Source organism: Plenodomus lingam (assembly GCF_022343315.1).
Source record: "Plenodomus lingam strain CAN1 chromosome Unknown contig_12, whole genome shotgun sequence".
Lineage (NCBI taxonomy): Eukaryota > Fungi > Ascomycota > Dothideomycetes > Pleosporales > Leptosphaeriaceae > Plenodomus > Plenodomus lingam.
Genome location: NW_027093930.1, coordinates 672,858 through 689,259, shown reverse-complemented (window position 1 = coordinate 689,259; position 16,402 = coordinate 672,858). Strand labels below are relative to the sequence as shown.

The 16,402-nt window shown below is 49.8% G+C and overlaps 8 protein-coding genes across 8 annotated transcripts; 5 read left to right on the top strand and 3 right to left on the bottom strand.

Moving 5' to 3' along the window:
• Positions 1-607: 607 nt before the first annotated feature.
• IAQ61_001455 (uncharacterized protein) lies at positions 608-2,449 on the top strand (the record flags this gene model as incomplete). Its single annotated transcript, XM_003839711.2, has 2 exons — positions 608-976; positions 1,035-2,449. Exons 1-2 carry the CDS (start codon positions 802-804, stop codon positions 2,447-2,449), a joined length of 1,590 nt encoding a protein of 529 aa, XP_003839759.2. The 5' UTR covers positions 608-801.
• An 815-nt stretch (positions 2,450-3,264) lies between these two features.
• IAQ61_001454 (uncharacterized protein) lies at positions 3,265-3,855 on the top strand (the record flags this gene model as incomplete). The annotated part of the gene is made up of 1 exon (XM_066095109.1): positions 3,265-3,855. One exon carries the CDS (start codon positions 3,265-3,267, stop codon positions 3,853-3,855), a length of 591 nt encoding a protein of 196 aa, XP_065954957.1.
• A 553-nt stretch (positions 3,856-4,408) lies between these two features.
• On the bottom strand, positions 4,409-4,705 carry IAQ61_001453 (uncharacterized protein; the record flags this gene model as incomplete). The annotated part of the gene is made up of 1 exon (XM_066095108.1): positions 4,409-4,705. One exon carries the CDS (start codon positions 4,703-4,705, stop codon positions 4,409-4,411), a length of 297 nt encoding a protein of 98 aa, XP_065954956.1.
• Positions 4,706-4,850: 145 nt separating this feature from the next.
• Positions 4,851-7,439, top strand: IAQ61_001452 (uncharacterized protein; the record flags this gene model as incomplete). Its single annotated transcript, XM_003839709.1, has 4 exons — positions 4,851-4,971; positions 5,018-5,277; positions 5,324-6,731; positions 6,784-7,439. 4 exons carry the CDS (start codon positions 4,851-4,853, stop codon positions 7,437-7,439), a joined length of 2,445 nt encoding a protein of 814 aa, XP_003839757.1.
• Positions 7,440-8,255: 816 nt separating this feature from the next.
• Positions 8,256-8,644, top strand: IAQ61_001451 (uncharacterized protein; the record flags this gene model as incomplete). The annotated part of the gene is made up of 2 exons (XM_003839707.1): positions 8,256-8,286; positions 8,346-8,644. The coding sequence occupies 2 exons, from the start codon at positions 8,256-8,258 to the stop codon at positions 8,642-8,644; spliced, it is 330 nt and encodes a 109-aa protein (XP_003839755.1).
• Positions 8,645-8,698: 54 nt separating this feature from the next.
• On the bottom strand, positions 8,699-9,642 carry IAQ61_001450 (uncharacterized protein; the record flags this gene model as incomplete). Its single annotated transcript, XM_003839706.2, has 2 exons — positions 8,699-8,757; positions 8,817-9,642. 2 exons carry the CDS (start codon positions 9,640-9,642, stop codon positions 8,699-8,701), a joined length of 885 nt encoding a protein of 294 aa, XP_003839754.1.
• A 506-nt stretch (positions 9,643-10,148) lies between these two features.
• On the bottom strand, positions 10,149-11,336 carry IAQ61_001449 (uncharacterized protein; the record flags this gene model as incomplete). The annotated part of the gene is made up of 1 exon (XM_003839705.2): positions 10,149-11,336. The coding sequence occupies one exon, from the start codon at positions 11,334-11,336 to the stop codon at positions 10,149-10,151; it is 1,188 nt and encodes a 395-aa protein (XP_003839753.2).
• Positions 11,337-14,130: 2,794 nt separating this feature from the next.
• IAQ61_001448 (uncharacterized protein) lies at positions 14,131-15,879 on the top strand (the record flags this gene model as incomplete). The annotated part of the gene is made up of 1 exon (XM_003839704.2): positions 14,131-15,879. One exon carries the CDS (start codon positions 14,131-14,133, stop codon positions 15,877-15,879), a length of 1,749 nt encoding a protein of 582 aa, XP_003839752.2.
• Between the last annotated feature and the right edge of the window lie 523 nt (positions 15,880-16,402).

Genomic DNA, 16,402 nt, shown 5'->3' with positions numbered 1-16,402 from the left:
TTCTGCACTGCTATTGTTGAAATGAACGGACTGGAATACTGAGCCAATACCAAGGCCAGCATGACGTTGAGATGACATGCGCAAAGGTAGCTAGGTCTTGTCATTGATGATTGGAAGTGTAGCGGCACGCCCGTTGGAGGATCCCCTGAGGTATATGTGGGCACTTGGATTGGTATGGTGTCTATTCATGACTGTGATGCTTAGCGTAACGGCTTCCCAGGGATAGATCAGACTTTGCAGATGTCGCGTAGCTGAGGCACATGTTTGCACGTACAGGAAGTATCATAGCGCTACTCTACTCTAGTACATAGGTAGAGTAGGACTTCTACTGCACGTGATGTTGACGTCATACGTATTAAAATGACTTGGATATGATCTTAATGTGAAAAACATGTTGACTGTAGAGAATTCCACACCATGATATTTCCGGGTCGATAATATCAACTTGGTTGAAGTCGCGATGCACCCGGGATGAATAATGTTGTCGGGAGCTCCGTCAGAGTCATTCGCTTTGAGTAACCGGCTAACCGTACGCAGGTTGGTTGGTGAAACTCTCGGCGTGGGTCAGATGGATCATTGCTACATCGCACTCCAACCAATACGCAACCAGAGATATTGCGTGCTTTGTTGTAGCAATGTTTGTGCAAAAAGAGGTTGCAGCTGCCCTACCTCGGCGGTGGGTGGCGCGAGTAGCAGGCGTGGGCCTAATTCAACACCAAGCTTTGCCATGAAAGGCTTCCAGTTGCCCAGCACTCTTCGCTATTCTTGACACCCGCCATTAGTGTCATCGCAACGACTATCATGGCAGCCATGATCGACCCAGAGAAGGCGCCATGTGATAAGGAACATTCACCGGCTTCCGCAGAACGGACCCATCTGCACGTGGTCAATGAGGATCGCTTGCGCCGCTCTCTTAGCGCGAGACAAGTTCAGATGATTGCAATAGGAGGGACTATAGGAACTGGATTGTTCCTAGGTATGTCTGAGCATTTATGAACTTACGTTTACAAAGGATGGAGGCCAACAAATATTAGGGACCGGGAAAGCGCTGGCAACTGGTGGGCCTGCGTCGCTGTTGATCTGCTATGCCATCGTCGGAGGCATCGTCTTCGTGACGATGTTGTCACTAGGCGAGATGGCAGCTTTTGTGCCCGTTGCAGGATCTTTTTGCACCTTCGCTGGCCGCTACGTTGACGATGCTTTTGGATTTGCTCTCACCTGGAATTACTGGTTCAATGATGCGGTTTCGACAGCCGCTGATCTGGTCGCACTGCAGTTGCTAGTGCAGTACTGGACGGACAGCTTCCCATGGTATGCACTCGGTATCATAGTATGGGTGATTATCGTTCTGGCGAACATCATCCATGTACGAGCATATGGCGAATTGGAGTACTGGCTCAGTCTACTGAAGGTAGTGACGATCATCATCTTCATTATCTTGAGCATCGCAGTCAATGCCGGTGGTAATATCGGATACGGTTATATCGGAGGCAAGTTCTTCACGAAAGGGGATGCGCCCTTTGTCGGTGGTATAGGAGGCTTCGCATCAGTATTTGTGACAGCTTCGTTTGCATATGGCGGGACAGAATCCATCGCCATCACCGCCGGAGAAACGAAGGATCCAGCTCGCGTGCTGCCAAAGGTCGTCAAGAATGTGTTTTGGCGCATCCTCCTCTTCTATATCCTCTCCTCCCTGATGATTGGCCTTAACATTCCATACGACTACCCTGGCCTGAGCACCAAGTCCAGTCGCACGTCACCATTCACGATTGCGTTTCAGATGGCGGGTTCAAAGGCCGCAGGTTCTTTCGTAAATGCGGTCATTCTTACCAGTGTCATCTCCGCAGGAAACCATGCGCTGTATGCCGGGTCTCGACTGCTCTTTACGCTGGGCGCAAATGGCCATGCCCCGGAAGTCTTTACCAGGTTGACTAGGTACCAGGTCCCGTGGGTAGCGGTCATGACCACCAGTCTAGTCTCTATTGTCCTGTTTTCCTTGTCTTTCGTTGGGTCTGGCCAACTCTGGACATGGTTGCAAAACATAGTGGGCGTCTCCAACCAATTGAGCTGGATCAGCATTGGCATCGCATCACTGCGGTTTCGAGCAGGTGTAAAGGCTCAGGGCAAAGAACATTTGCTTCCGTTCAAGAATTGGACCTATCCTTGGGGACCGGTCCTGTGCGTTGTGCTTAATATCTTCATCGTGCTCGTCCAAGGATGGACTGCATTCAGTCCGAAGTTTGCTGCTATTGACTTTGTGAGCTTCTATCTTGAGCTACCTATCTTTGTGGGAATGATTATCATCTGGAAGCTTGTCAAGCGCACCAAGTTCAGGAAGGCGAGCGATATGGATCTACAGACCGATGTTTATACGAAAGAAGATATGGAGCCAGTGGAGAAGAGTTGGAAAGGAACTGGTAAGAGAATTGGTACATGGTTCTGCTTTTAATATAGTTGCACCTCCTCTGTCGACTGGTCAACGACCTAGAGAAGCCGAACACATCATAATCTACTATTACGCGAAGTTACCACCTACTGTCGCTTCTTCCCTACTGGCTCCTGTACAGATTTTTTCGCGCGGAGCATCAACATCGAATGTCGTAACTCATCTATGGGTGGTGGAGCCATACTTTCTAATGAATGAGAATCAGAATACGGTGTCAGGTAAGCGCTGACTCCGAATGCACCTTAAAGTTCTCATGCAAATACTGTAGCCGCGCGGCGAATGTGTTTGTGCACACTCGATATGTTCTGCTTAGCTGACGAGACTTTTTAGAAAGCTGTACAATTTTGTACCTTTGTCTTGGTATCGTACGATGAATTTGGGTGTAGGTCACAAGAGAGACCACAACTAACCGACCAGGAGGCCGATAAACTCCTTCGGAACACTTGCGAATCTTCCTCGACACATTTCTCTAGTTCTTTGGAGTGTGTGTTGACAATGTTTGGGTGTTCCTAGCAGCAACCCGACGCCAAGGTCACTGAAACATGCCACACGTTCCAGAGTTGCCTCAAACGCCGGGAGCACATTTTCCAGCACAACACCAAGCCTTGGTACTAAGGCATCTGTACATCCGGCAGCCTCGACATTGTCCATAGTATAAAGATGGTCGAGGCAGCCGGAGAATGGTCAGTAAGTCGCACTGTTGAACAGTTTTCTTCGTTTACATTCATTATTATATTCGCTTCTTTACGAACATAATTGCAATTCGTATTACCTTCACTATCCTTTTCGAATAAAAATAATAATATAAAATCGCAATAATGAAGAGCTCAAGCTTCTCCATCCTTGCAGGCTTTGTCCTCGGCGCATGCGCTGCACCTACAACTCTGACCCTCAATCTCAATATCCAAGAGCTTACCGACTTCGCCACGACCGCAGTTGGTGAGGAACAAATCCTGGCATTTACATCACAACACTACATCAACGCTGTCCCTGAAGAAGTGGTCAATGGCACCGAACCCACCGGTGGCCTCGCCGGGGCTTCAGGAACCTTCAACTTTGGCATCAACAGCGCTGCAAACATGATATGCTACAACATCACTCTGCACAACTTCCAGGGCGAATTCGACTCCCCTGCCACAACAGCCACGCATATTCATCAAGCTGCGCGCGGGGCTTCGGGACCACCACGAATCGCGTTTCCCGACCCACAGCCCGTCAATGGAGACGTTGCCGTGAGGAATAGTGCGGGATGTATGACAGGACCGTTTACGACGGGCGTGATGATCGAGGGCAAGGATTCGGGCGAGGGATTTCATGTTGAGATGATCGAGGCTGATCCGGCTGCTTTTATGGCGGATACGCATTCTAGTCTTGCGCTGCCTGGTGCGGTGAGGGGACAGATGGCTTGAACGATGACTTGTAAAGGGGAGGGGAGATGAGTGATAATTGTAATATACAATGTGGATTCAATTCATGATTCGCGATTATAGATATCAATACCATGAGCCGCGGGAAAAAGTACACCGTGTCACTCCAGCATTCTGTTCTTTGGATTTTGGGCTTCCAAGTCTGCCTTGGCGTTGTTATGCTCTCGAATACCGCTACTATCTTCACTATGACCCCAACTTTGTCTGTTGTTTCAAAGTCTGATACGTTGATGAAATTGAAGGGCTTTGAATGAAAGCGTCTTGTCGTATTATGTCTTATGGTATTAAAATTGGCGATCCATGGTTTCTTTCACGCCCCGCCTCATAGACATATATGGCGAACAGACTTTGGGCAGAGTCATTGCATATGAGTGGGGACAAATGTTAGACAAGCCTTTGAAGAGTCGATCGACGTCGTGCTTGAGCGCTTGAAGGCTATCCCAAGCGCCAGTGAGCTCAATGAGCACAATCTGAACACATACAGCGGGAAAATGAGGTCAGGGAGAAGGACTGACAGGCTAGCGTGCTACATTACCTAGTGGCCGGTACCGGTATAGGACAAGTAGGGTTCAATGGGAATACAGCCCATAGCAAAATCAGCGTCTTTACGCGAATACAGAAGATAATTTTTCTTCAACAAGGATTCCGTCAAAAATTGATTACTCGTGGAGTGATGTGTCTCTCCAACGTGATGTGGGACCAACACAGATCCCCGCATCTTGGCATGCACTTGTGAAGAAGGAGGAGACTGCACGACGTCATAGCAAACCACATCGCTTGGGCTCGAGACAATCACAAGCACCTTTCCAATGTAACCTTGTTGCTGTGCCATGATCACGTTTCGTTTCGTACAAGGAAAGGTGCGCAGACGTCTGCGGGGTATGTTTTTCGTGGACAGCCATGTACGGTACCTGTCTAACGAACACGGATACCTAACACATGGGGAAATAAAATTCCTCGACTCCTGAACCGCTACAATGTATATACATAATTTAGCAGTCCTGGTGATATTCACTGGTATCCTCGCCCAAGATGTCGACTATGCGCAATTCGTGAATCCATTTATTGGCTCTGAAGGTGCCATATCAGGCTACGCATGTACGCGATATATCATGCTATAACACACATGGCTGACAGTCTACAGATGGCGGTGGAGATGTATTCGTGGGCGGCACAGTCCCTTTCGGTATGGTTAAGCTTGGTATCGACACCTACGAAGAGCCTATCAATCAGAGCGCTCTTAATGGCGGTTACACACCCAACGGATATGTCACGGGAATCAGCTTGATGCATCAGTCAGGAACAGGAGGAGGTCCCAAATATGGATTCCCGGCGCAGATGCCGTTAAATAGCATCGATGGCGACGTTAATCCGCTAGACAACAGGACGTACTGGCAATCTAGGGTATGTCAAGAGATGTTCTTCTTTCTGGATACTGATCACGTTCAAGGTCGGGGAAGATCTAGCTGAAGTGGGCTATTTCCGTACACGGCTCGAATCAGACATCACCATTGAGCTAGCAGCATCAAGACATGCTGGACTGCATCATTACTCTTTTTCGTCCTCAGCGGATAGTCATATTCTTGTAGACTTCTCGCACTACCTCCCACATCCGACGCGCTCGTGGGACTCACAGTTCTACACGGGCGGAGAGATTGAGATCCAGCCCAATTCTAGTATCTACACCGGCTACACATCAATTGCAGGCGGCTGGAATATTGGAGCGCCTGTGACCGTATATGTCTGCGGCGAATTCGATAGGCCGCCTAAGAAAGCGAGAGCGTTCAAAGGAACAAACACTTTCCCCGCCAGTCGACACTTCCGAACTTTCGATAACGGTGGGATTATACCCCAACCGGCATTTACCGGTTCCTCAGCAAGATCAGGGCCACTGAACGATCGTATTGGAGCAGTTTTTACGTGGAGTAACACTACCACTGTCAGGTCACGAGTTGGCATCTCATTTAAGTCGGTCGACAAAGCATGCGCATATAAGAACGCTGAAATCTCATGGTCGATCGAAGATGTCGCAAACGCAGCACGCGAAGAATGGAATCGTGATGTCTTCTCGAAGATCAGGGTGGATACATCAGCGTCCGCGAACAAAACCAGACTTTCATTGCTGTACTCAAGTCTGTACTTCATGCATCTCATCCCAAGTGAGCGAGTTGGTGAAAATCCGCTCTGGGAGTCCGATGAGCCGTCTTGGGATGACTTCTACACAATGTGGGATCTCTTCCGCAATCAGGTTTCGTTGTGGCATCTGATTCAACCAACATACTATGAATCAATGATTCGTTCGCTAATTGATATTTTCAGGCATGAAGGCTATTTACCCGATGGTCGGTCCGGTAACTATAATGGTTTGGTACAGGGGGGTTCAAACGCAGACAACGTATTGGCAGATGCTTACGTCAAGGGCCTACGAGGCATGATCAACTGGACTGAAGGCTACGCAGCAGTCAAGAAGAATGCAGAAGTGCCTCCTCTCTTTGATCAGAACCCCGTTGATTCTCAAGGCTCGTTGAAAGAAGGTCGCTCCGCACTTGACGACTGGATCCCACTAGGCTATGTCTCTGCAGACCGCAACACTCGTGCAGTATCGAAGACAGTAGAATACTCGCTTAATGACTTCGCCGTTAGTCAAATCGCAGCAGGCGAAGCCCCAGAGGAGCAAGAAAAGTATCTAAAACGTTCGGCAGGCTGGCAATTGAGCTGGGATCCCAGCGCCACGAGCCGAAACTTCACGGGCTTTGTCATGCCTCGCTACGCCAACGGGACGTTTCATAGTACTTACAATATCACCAATTGCGGTGATTGCAACTGGTCTGATGAAAGCTATGAGGGAACTGCTTTTGGTACCGCCATATGTATCTGCAAGCATTCTCAACATACTAATGCCATTTTCAGAATACTCTTTCGTCATCCCCCATGACATCCGTCGAGTGATCGAGCTAATGGGCGGTCTCAGAGCCTTCGAACAACGTCTCGACTACATCTTCACGCCCAACACGTCGGGCGTTGATCTCGGTGTCAATGGTCTCGGTATCACAACTATCAACAATGTGGCCAACGAACCGGATTTCGAAAACCCATACCTCTACAACTACATCAATAAGCAATTCAAATCTGTTGAGCGCGGTAGGCAGTTGGCTCGTGACTTCTATCACATCGGAACTGACGGAATTCCGGGCAATAGTGATGCAGGGGCATTGAATTGCTGGTTGGTGTGGCAGATGTTGGGGTTGTATCCGATTGTTACTACCAATGTATATCTGCTGGAGAGTCCATGGTTTAGCGACATCAACATGACCGTGAATCATGACAAAACACTTAGGATTAGTGCACAAGGCTTGGACGACGGTGATGGAAAAGAGGGATACTATGTCCAAAGCGTCACCATCAATGGTGAACCATGGGACAGAAATTGGTTCGAGCATGAAAACGTCATGGTCATTGGCGGCGAGATCCTCTTCCAACTAGGAAACCAGAAGAAGGTCTGGGAGACAGGAATTGTGCCCCCGAGTCCGGGACATATGGTTGTTGATTACAAAGGACACTTTTGAATAGCCTCCTCGCATGGCGCGACAATACCAATTCAACTGCGCATAACATCACCCATGTACTTACAACCAACCTCACTATGATATACTCAACTCAGCCTCAACTCTTCAAACTTCCAAGTTCCAACCGCCCCAATCACCATGCCTCCAATCGCTAGCCGCACATGTGGGTCTGAACACTTCACGTGTCTCGCACGAGCTCCATGGAGTCATGGAAGCATCTGAAACGTGTGTCGCAATAACCTCCGACATGCACCTCATCACGCAACATTTTACACGCCCGCTTCCTATTCGCCACATCGGTTCAGAGATGCTTCCATCGCATTTCGAAGCGAGCCTTGCATATCCTCGGCACGCGCTCATTAAGGTATGGCTCTGCAGTATTGCAGTGTTGGGCGTGTAGTTGGCTGCGATGATGGGTACGGTATAGGTATGGTGGTAAAGGGTGTGGAGTAAGGAGGGCTTGTGCGACAATAGCCGATCATACAGTGTTGGCTTCAGTTGGGGGATAAGAGGATGTGATATTGCGACGAGATGTGAGAAGGGGAGGGAGTTCATGGACGGAGAGGGTGGCTGATGTTGTGGTTGTGGGATGTATAAAAGGGTCTTTGGTGTGCGTGCGAGGTGAAGAGTTATCCAAAGACAATCACGATCAGCTTTCTGTTCTTCTATACATACTATACTATATCGAATTTGCTGTCTGTGACTGCAAAAGATTAGACCCGGTGTCATTTCTCACAACTACAACTTCACGCTACGAAAGCTCCCAATAACTGTCATCCTATTTAATCTTCATCTCCAACTACCCAATCAACAATCATGCGTTTCACCACCACCGCCCTCATCACCCGTACGCCTCCCCTCTCCTCCCTGACTCCAAAAATCCCCCAAATGCTAACACCAACCCAGTCCTCACCGCCCTCACTCTTGCCCAAGTAACTCCGAACAAAGCCGGCGCTGCCAACGTCGGCAAAGGCGATGGCTCGCAATTCATAACCGGTGGCTGCGTCTCCGACGCAGACTGCAGTTCCGGATGCTGCGCGCAGGTCGCCGCGACAGGCGACGGCGTGTGCAGCGCTGAGGCGGCGAGTGAGCAGAATGGGAAGACGGGCTGTGGATTCACGGATCCGAATGCAGATGCTACGATTGCGGCCGCGCAGGAGCAGGTCGAGCAGCAGGGGTTTAAGCGGGTTGTTCGTAGGGAGTAAATAGGGGGGAAATGGTTGGATGAACGAGGGGATGTTAGACGTAAGATACCAATGCTAGCTCTTTCCATGTGAAATTCGCGTTTGGATGGACCTCTTCGGACATTGTGAAATGTCTTGGTGTGGCTTTCAGTTGGATTCAAGGCTTCAAGTTCTCATATTCCGTTATACATACTTCCTGCCCCAAACGCTGCCCATAGTCTCGCCACCCAGAGTGCGAGGAGCAGCTCCCTACACATCTGATCGACACCTTCTCTCAGTTCAATTGTCGGCATCTTGCCACCTCCTTGCATCTTTAACACTTCTGTCGCCAACACGCTGCCTTCGCTGTCTTTCCACTCTGATGGCTCCATTTCATTGTGCCTCTCTTTGATCACGCGACTGAACCCACCTCGCTTCCCACAGGTCATCAAGTCCACCGGCTTCGCGCCCTCGGCGGGCACATGTCGCACATGCCATCTCCTCAGTCCAAAGCGTAGTTGAAGTATGCCAGGGAGAGTGGTGCTAGAGGCGCCGCGAATGTAATACTCGTTCATCATAAAAGGTGGGTCGTGCATTTCGTAGAGTGTAGTGGAAAGATCGAAAGGTATGTTGTGCGCGCCAGCCTGCAATCGCGATACTTCCTCCGCCCGAAGCCGCCGGATCCGCATCTTGTTTATGCGCGCATCGAGGAGGGAGGAGAGTTGGTAAGCAGGGCCTGAGGGTGTGTGGATGAAGGTGCCGTAGATGGTGTAGGAGGTTGCTTTCTCATCGACGACTGCGTAGGCGGGAGGAAGTTCGGGTGGTGGCGTTGGGTTTGTGGGGAGGGAGGGCGGTATCGTGGACGGAGGTGTGTTGTTGGCTTGTTGGGAGGCTTGCGATGGATCTGAGGGGTGCGAGGGCGGAGGGCCTGGGGGAGGCGCGTAGCCGGTGACTTGTTCATAGGAGGGTATGGGTGGTGTCGGAGCTGACATGGCTGTATGTGCTGTGTTCGCTGGTGGTGGGTCTGAAGTTGAGTTCATGGTTCGCTAGTGATAGGCAATAAGGTATTCAATCGGGTATACGGTGAGATGAACGACGTTCACCAGGAAGCCTTTGGAAAGACGTTGGGATTGTCATGGCTGCCACTGTGGTGTTCGTCACTCGGAATCTTCGGCGTGACGTATTTCACTCGTGCCAAGACGCGCGGCAATACCCATCCTCTTCCTTATCTCCGTTTCCCTCCACCGCCCGCGTGCAAAGCTTCAACCGTACATTGCGCTGCAATAGGTCCTCGTAAGATATATCATAGCTATTCTTGGCACCAATCAATCAGTGAGCTATGTGAAAGAATAATGTACAAATCAACCTGGACACAGACGCCTGGCATACCGTAATATTTACCGAAAACCGAACATTTGTATCGTGACTCTTCAACCTTATATCACCTCTTATCGTACAAGAAAACAGCCCCAGGACGCCTGGAATAGTGCATAACAAACCGCACTTCCAACGAAATGCTCAGTACAACAAATGCTGAAACATCACCTCAACCTTCCATCGGCCGCGCAACAACAGTAACCCTCGCCTTGCTCCTTGCATCCTTAATCACAGGCATCGTTCGCTCCCTGGACACCTTCTCCGGTAAGAATAATCCATCGCGCTGCGCATCACATGATGCACGCCAGATGTGCGACCCAGGAGCCGTCTCCTTGATGGGTGTAAAAGGCGCTAAGTACTGCTGATTTCTCAAATACCCTCCAGGAGAGGCATGAGCAGAGCCACTGAAGAAGTTGTTGAGTGCTGCACCCATGGGTGAATTCAAATCTTGCACAGATTCTGGTCGTGTTTGCTGCTCTCTTGGCGGTGCGAAGGTTGTTGTTGGTGGAGGTTGTGGCTGGGGTATTTTGCTAGATTTGAGTTGCTCGACAGTGCACAATCGCGGAGGGTGGGATGTAGCGAGAGGAGGACTGCTGGGCCTACTGGAGAGCATTGGTGATCTCTTGCGACGACGAGTAGATGCGACTGATGGGGAGTTGATACGTGTTTGGCGATGCTGTGGGGAGCGGCAGCTGGTCTGCTGCAGGGGAAAAAGTGAAAACGGACCCATGCGAGGTATGTCTTGATGGGTCGCTGGGGCAGAAGCAGTGTGGAATTCTGCCGGTGCAGAACCGGGAGTGTATGCCTTATTAGGAGGGGACGGTGCTTTCCTTGTAGCAACGAAAGGTGTGAGCAGAGGTTGAGGCGATGCGCATGAGGGAGACAGTGCGCAGGAACTGGCCGTTCTTGTGCTGAGCAAGTCGTATTCTGGATTCCTTTGTGCAAGAGGGATGCTGATGCACAATCCATGCTTACTGGACGATCGAGTTGGTGCTCGCGGTGCTGTCAATGGACTCGTGGGTCTAGGGGTGGCGAGATATGGCGAGATGTATGAGACGTGCTCGTAGCTGCCGTTTCCATGGTCAATTGAGTCCCAGGGTTTGTTGGCATCTCGTGGCTTATGTCTCCTGAACCAGAGCGATGAGCTGATGGGGCAGGAACTCTGGATTTTATGGTCCTTCAGACTTCTGGTGAAGGTCGATGGCCAGGTTTTGCTTTCTTTAAACCTTAAAGAGGGGAATATGTATAGTATGCAGGCTGTGCACACACTAAGGCAGACTTGTACTTGTGTAACGATAGTAGGGAGCCCAAATTGGAATTTAGGCTGCTGGTGGTGCGTTGATGGGTAAAGCCACATGAGACGGAGGATGGCGGCGCAGATAACGAGTGTACGAGACGCGAAGCATGCAACGATAGCTACTTTACAAGCAAGGCAGACCTTCAGATACGAGACTAATATGAGAGACCATGCAATGATCAATAGCTCAGTACTGGAGTCAATGATACAGTATGTGATCCAGAAGGCTCGCTAGCAGAGTCAGCAAGTTCTCACTCTCCGCAAGTAAAAACAACCCCCAACAGGTTAGTCCGGATACAGTGAGCTCCCATAGGTGTAACTTACCGTATCAAAGCATCGCGAGGTCACCGTATCCCACGATTGGGGCAGTGGGCACTGCACTGCGATGGCTAGTATAGATGCAATGCTCCATCCAGAAACGAAGCATCCGAAGACAAACACCGAGCGACGTTGCAAGGCAAGTCTCTTTAGACTCTCATAAAACACAGCGAGCAATAATAGTTTCGTGAAGCAAGACGCTGAGATGTACAATATATCTGAAGCGTAGATGCCCTTCGTGAGCATATTTGCCCGCTCGGTGGTCAAGGCTCCTCGGACGCTTGAGCCTAGAGACGCAAGGACAATTGCTGTGATGGACAGACCAACTGCAAATATCTTCATACGTTGGTAAGATAGCTTGAAAATCTAGAGATAAGACTTACAGTAGCCGTGAGAGCGAAAGCATCATCAATGGCAAATCTACGAAACTTGATAGTCTTGGTGATCTGTCGGGCAGCAAATGCGACTACGGTGATGAACATCAGCGTCCATGATGCTACCGTGATAGCTGTCGTTCGGTCCTCCCCTGGCAGCGAATCCTGACGGGCCACTAAGAATGATGTTGAAAATCTCATGATGACAGAACAAAAGAAAGAAAGAAAACGACTAAACAACCGGCCCTGACGTGATGCGAGAAAAGAGGCGCAGATGAGTACAATATTCAGAATGTTGTACGCCGTAACACCGTAGGCATAGTGAAACAATGTTGCTCTGAACTGAAGCGAAAGATTCGAACCTGTAATGCTCTCCTGCGTTCTTTAGGCCCGGGCTGAGGTTATAGAGAAACCCCCCAATGTAAGCGAGTACATGGGTGTTGTTAAGACATCTGACAGACAGATTCCTTGATCCATCATGTCTCCAGGATTGATAGCAAGATGTTCCAACCTTAGCTCACGATAGCAATTTTAGGCAAGGCTTACCCCGATCTTTACCGTATATTTGTGCTGTAATAATCCTCCTTACCACCAGAAATGACCGGCCTAAGCGTTCGTCGGGATGGAACGAATGACAGGCCTCGATCACAGAATATGTCGCTGACGTGCAGTGGTAAGCCTACAAGCGAGCCAGAGGTAGCTGCAATGTGCATCTAAACTTGGGGCCATTAGCCGCTGGCGGATCTTGAAGGATGAATGTTATGTGGCGCGGCTGACAGGTACCGGTAGAGACAGATGCGACTGGGGTGCTGCCGTTTGGTGCGCCTCTCCCGCCCGTCCTTCCCGTTGAACTGCACAGGAACCATTGCCATCAACTAAAAGTGGTTCTCACGAGGCGTTACTGTGGTGATCATGAAATCGAAAGAAATCCTATGAATCAACCAACGAAACAAATACCGAACGTCACAGAGTTGAGTTAACGATGGTCTGTGGCACGGCATTTCGCCCGGAACTAGCGTACATTATCCGTTCCTTCGAAGCTGGATTTTCGTCGAGCCTGTACGGTAATAGCCTAGATCACTATGACAATGTGAGCAATATGGTCTTGGCAAGTACCGTGTTCCAAAAAAAGAATCTGGAATCTTGTCAGTAGTAATGGTTCGAGTGCTTTAGAAAGCATAATAAGAGCGAGAATAACAGCATGTATAGTTGCCAGGTTGAGGTTATCCGAGTCGACCAGCAGTATTGGAGCGACTTGGGTCTTGAGAGACGAAACCCTATTTTAAGGCTGTGCATTGCGGGGTAGACTTGGTGCCCTGCTGTGGGATCTGATGACATGCCAGGACGGCGTGTCGGAGCCCGAATCGCTAGAACATATTGTTTCAAATAGATAGATGACTAAATCGGTCCCACCAACGCATCATTGGGACGACGCCCAAGTCAACCAGATACATGCTTCTTCAGCCAGCAGGCATGGCATGAGGCGGCCTCAGTCGCGCCTCATAAGCCCAGATAAGGACGGGTCGCCTCGGCGTTGCGAACGGTAAAAATGGAATTGCCATTGAAAGATGTGGATTGTTGTGGAGAAGGTCATCTTTACTATCAGGGGAAGATCGCCGCGTGGATTCGCGGAGTCTGAACATGAGATGTGGTGCCTCTCGAGCGTTCGGTCAATTCAAAACAGATTGAACAAAAAATTTGGACTGTATTTGGGTGAAGTTTTCCTATACAGGCAGAATAGCTGAGGCTGTAGACGGTAATTGGTCAAGTTCATGATTGATTGCACTGGGTAGAGCTGAGTTGGAAGAGGTGAATGGCATCTTATAAGGCGTCTCTTGCTGGCTTTTAGTTTGGGTTCATAAATTTTGGGTCATCTATCGTCCATCGTCTAGAGATGTCAGTGCTCTTCTGAGTCTCGATTCGATCGGTTGTTGGTCGTGTAGGTAGAGATGGCTTTGCTCAGCTTTGGTTCACTGGAAGCGGCATCTAGACGCCGTCCCGTACCGGTCGGGAGAGCTAACACTGATTAACTCTAGCGTACGCCATTGCCGAGGTTACACCGACTTCGGTACTTTGCTCACGTCTTAGCACAGTCCCTTCAATATGAAACAACACGAGCAGTCTCGCATGTTGACGGTCATTCATTGAATAATCGGATTGATATGGTTGTAGCAAGACTGATAGGTGGCCTTTTCGCTGCTGGTGCGGCCATCGCAGTGGCAGACTCGACCCCACAAGCAGAGTGTACGTCCAGCAGTTTTAACCTCGACGATGTCATTCCCCGCATCAAAATCCTATCAATCGAAGCAAAGCAGCAGCTAGATTATACCAGCCGTGGAGCTGGTCCCCAACCCGCTCTGAAGGGTCTCAACTTCTGTCAGGTCCAGATCTTTCTGACCCACCAGACGGCAGCTGATACTTCCTTGGGTCTTAATGACACGAATGATAAAGTTCTAATCGAGGTTTGGCTGCCTCTGACTTCGGAAGACTGGAATGGACGTTTCCAAGCAACAGGTGGTGCTGGCTTCACAACTGGAATGTTCGATGCACACCTGGGCGTCGCTGTACAAAACGGCTGGGCAGCAGCCTCTACAGATGGTGGGCATAGTGCAGAAGACACGGCAGTCGGGGACGCATCATGGGCTTTGAACGAAGACAGAACCGTCAAATGGCACCTGCTCCACAACTTCGCCTCGCGCTCGATTGCCGACCAGATTCCTATCGGCAAACGCATCACTGAGCAGTTCTATGGAGTAAAGCCGCACCATTCTTACTGGAATGGCTGCTCCACAGGAGGACGCCAGGGCTACGCCATTGCCCAGAGATTCCCGCATCTAGTAGATGGAATTTTTGCCAATGCGCCTGCCATTGAATTTAGCCATCTAGTACTTTCCTTATTCTGGCCTCAATTGCGAATGGAGGATACCAAAACCTATCTATCCAACTGCGAGCTGGAATACTACCAAGCGAGAGTTGTCGAGGCCTGCGATAGCATAGACGGCGTGCTAGATGGCATTATCGAAGACCCAGAACAGTGCGAGCTTGATCCGTATAGTCTTGTGGGTGACAATCGTACCTTCCAATGCGATGGCAAAGAATTGGTATTCTCCAAGGAGATGGCTCGCATCATTGCCGATATCCATCAAGGCCCAGGATCAACACCAGGAAAACCCCTCTTCCCAGGCCTTGCGCGTGGTGTACCTATGATTTCACTCGCGAAGATCTCAATCTCGGAAGATGGGGTTCGCTCGCAGCGCCCTTTCCCAATATCTGCGAGTTGGCTGAAATACCTTGTACTCAAAGACCCCACCTACGATCTGAGTCAACTGACAGATGTCAACAAATACTATGAGCTTTATGGTCTGGCAAATTACGAATTTGGCGGTTTACTCGACACAAACAATCCGGACCTCTCCGCACTGGAAGCCTCAGGAACTAAGATGATCACATGGCATGGTCTCTATGATCAACTGATCCCTTATCAGAACACTGTCGCTTACCGCAAGAAAGTTGAACGGTTGATGGGAGGAGCGCACAGAGTGGACGAGTACTTCCGTTTGTTTCTTGCACCAGGTCTAGGACACTGCGGTGGTGGTGTCGGTGCTCAACTCAAAGATCCGCTTGGCGCACTGGTAGACTGGGTCGAACACAACATGCCACCGGAAACTCTTGATGCAGAAAGAATTGATTCCGAGGGGGAACTGGTGACTAAGGACATATGTGCCTGGCCGTCTAAGTCGAAGTACATGGGCGTAGGAAGTTGGAGAAGAGCGTCAAGTTGGAGTTGTGTGGGAGGCACCGAACGGCCATCCCCAGCCGAGGAAAGGATTGGCTCGGGGCATGCACAGAAAGTCATGGAAGATATTGTGGGGCGATTGAAAGGGCTCGGAATGGGACTCAGTATCGGTTGAAGAGGAGGAAGTTCACAGGCATCGATTTCGTGTGAGAAGCAATGCCTTTACGGCCCTTGGCAGCGATACAGTGCGAGATGATTGGAATGCAGCAAATATCTACCAGAATGCTGTCAGGAGATTCAAGCAACTGATAATTGACTCATGGTTTCTATCATTGGCACAAATGGCAGATTGGATCAGTAACTGCCGCAATACGAAGCTGTATAGAACACCAAAGCATGCCTGTCAAATGTACTCTAGCCTCCTCACCCGGGGCTCCTGATTGGCCTCTTTCTGCATTAATTAAATTCCGAAAGTGGTTTGCGGGGTGAACTACCTTGACGATTTACCCGAGATTACAGGCCAGTCGAGGTGTGTTGAAACAACTTGGGCTGCAGCATATGGCAAACACATTCGGCACGACAATAAGCCGGCTGTTTGGTCTGAAAAATATGGCATTTCTTTTCAAACAGTACAAATAAGCGGGTGCCTTGCGCTCCAAGCTAATTGCGAGATATGTTTTTGGGTTGTTCACACCCCC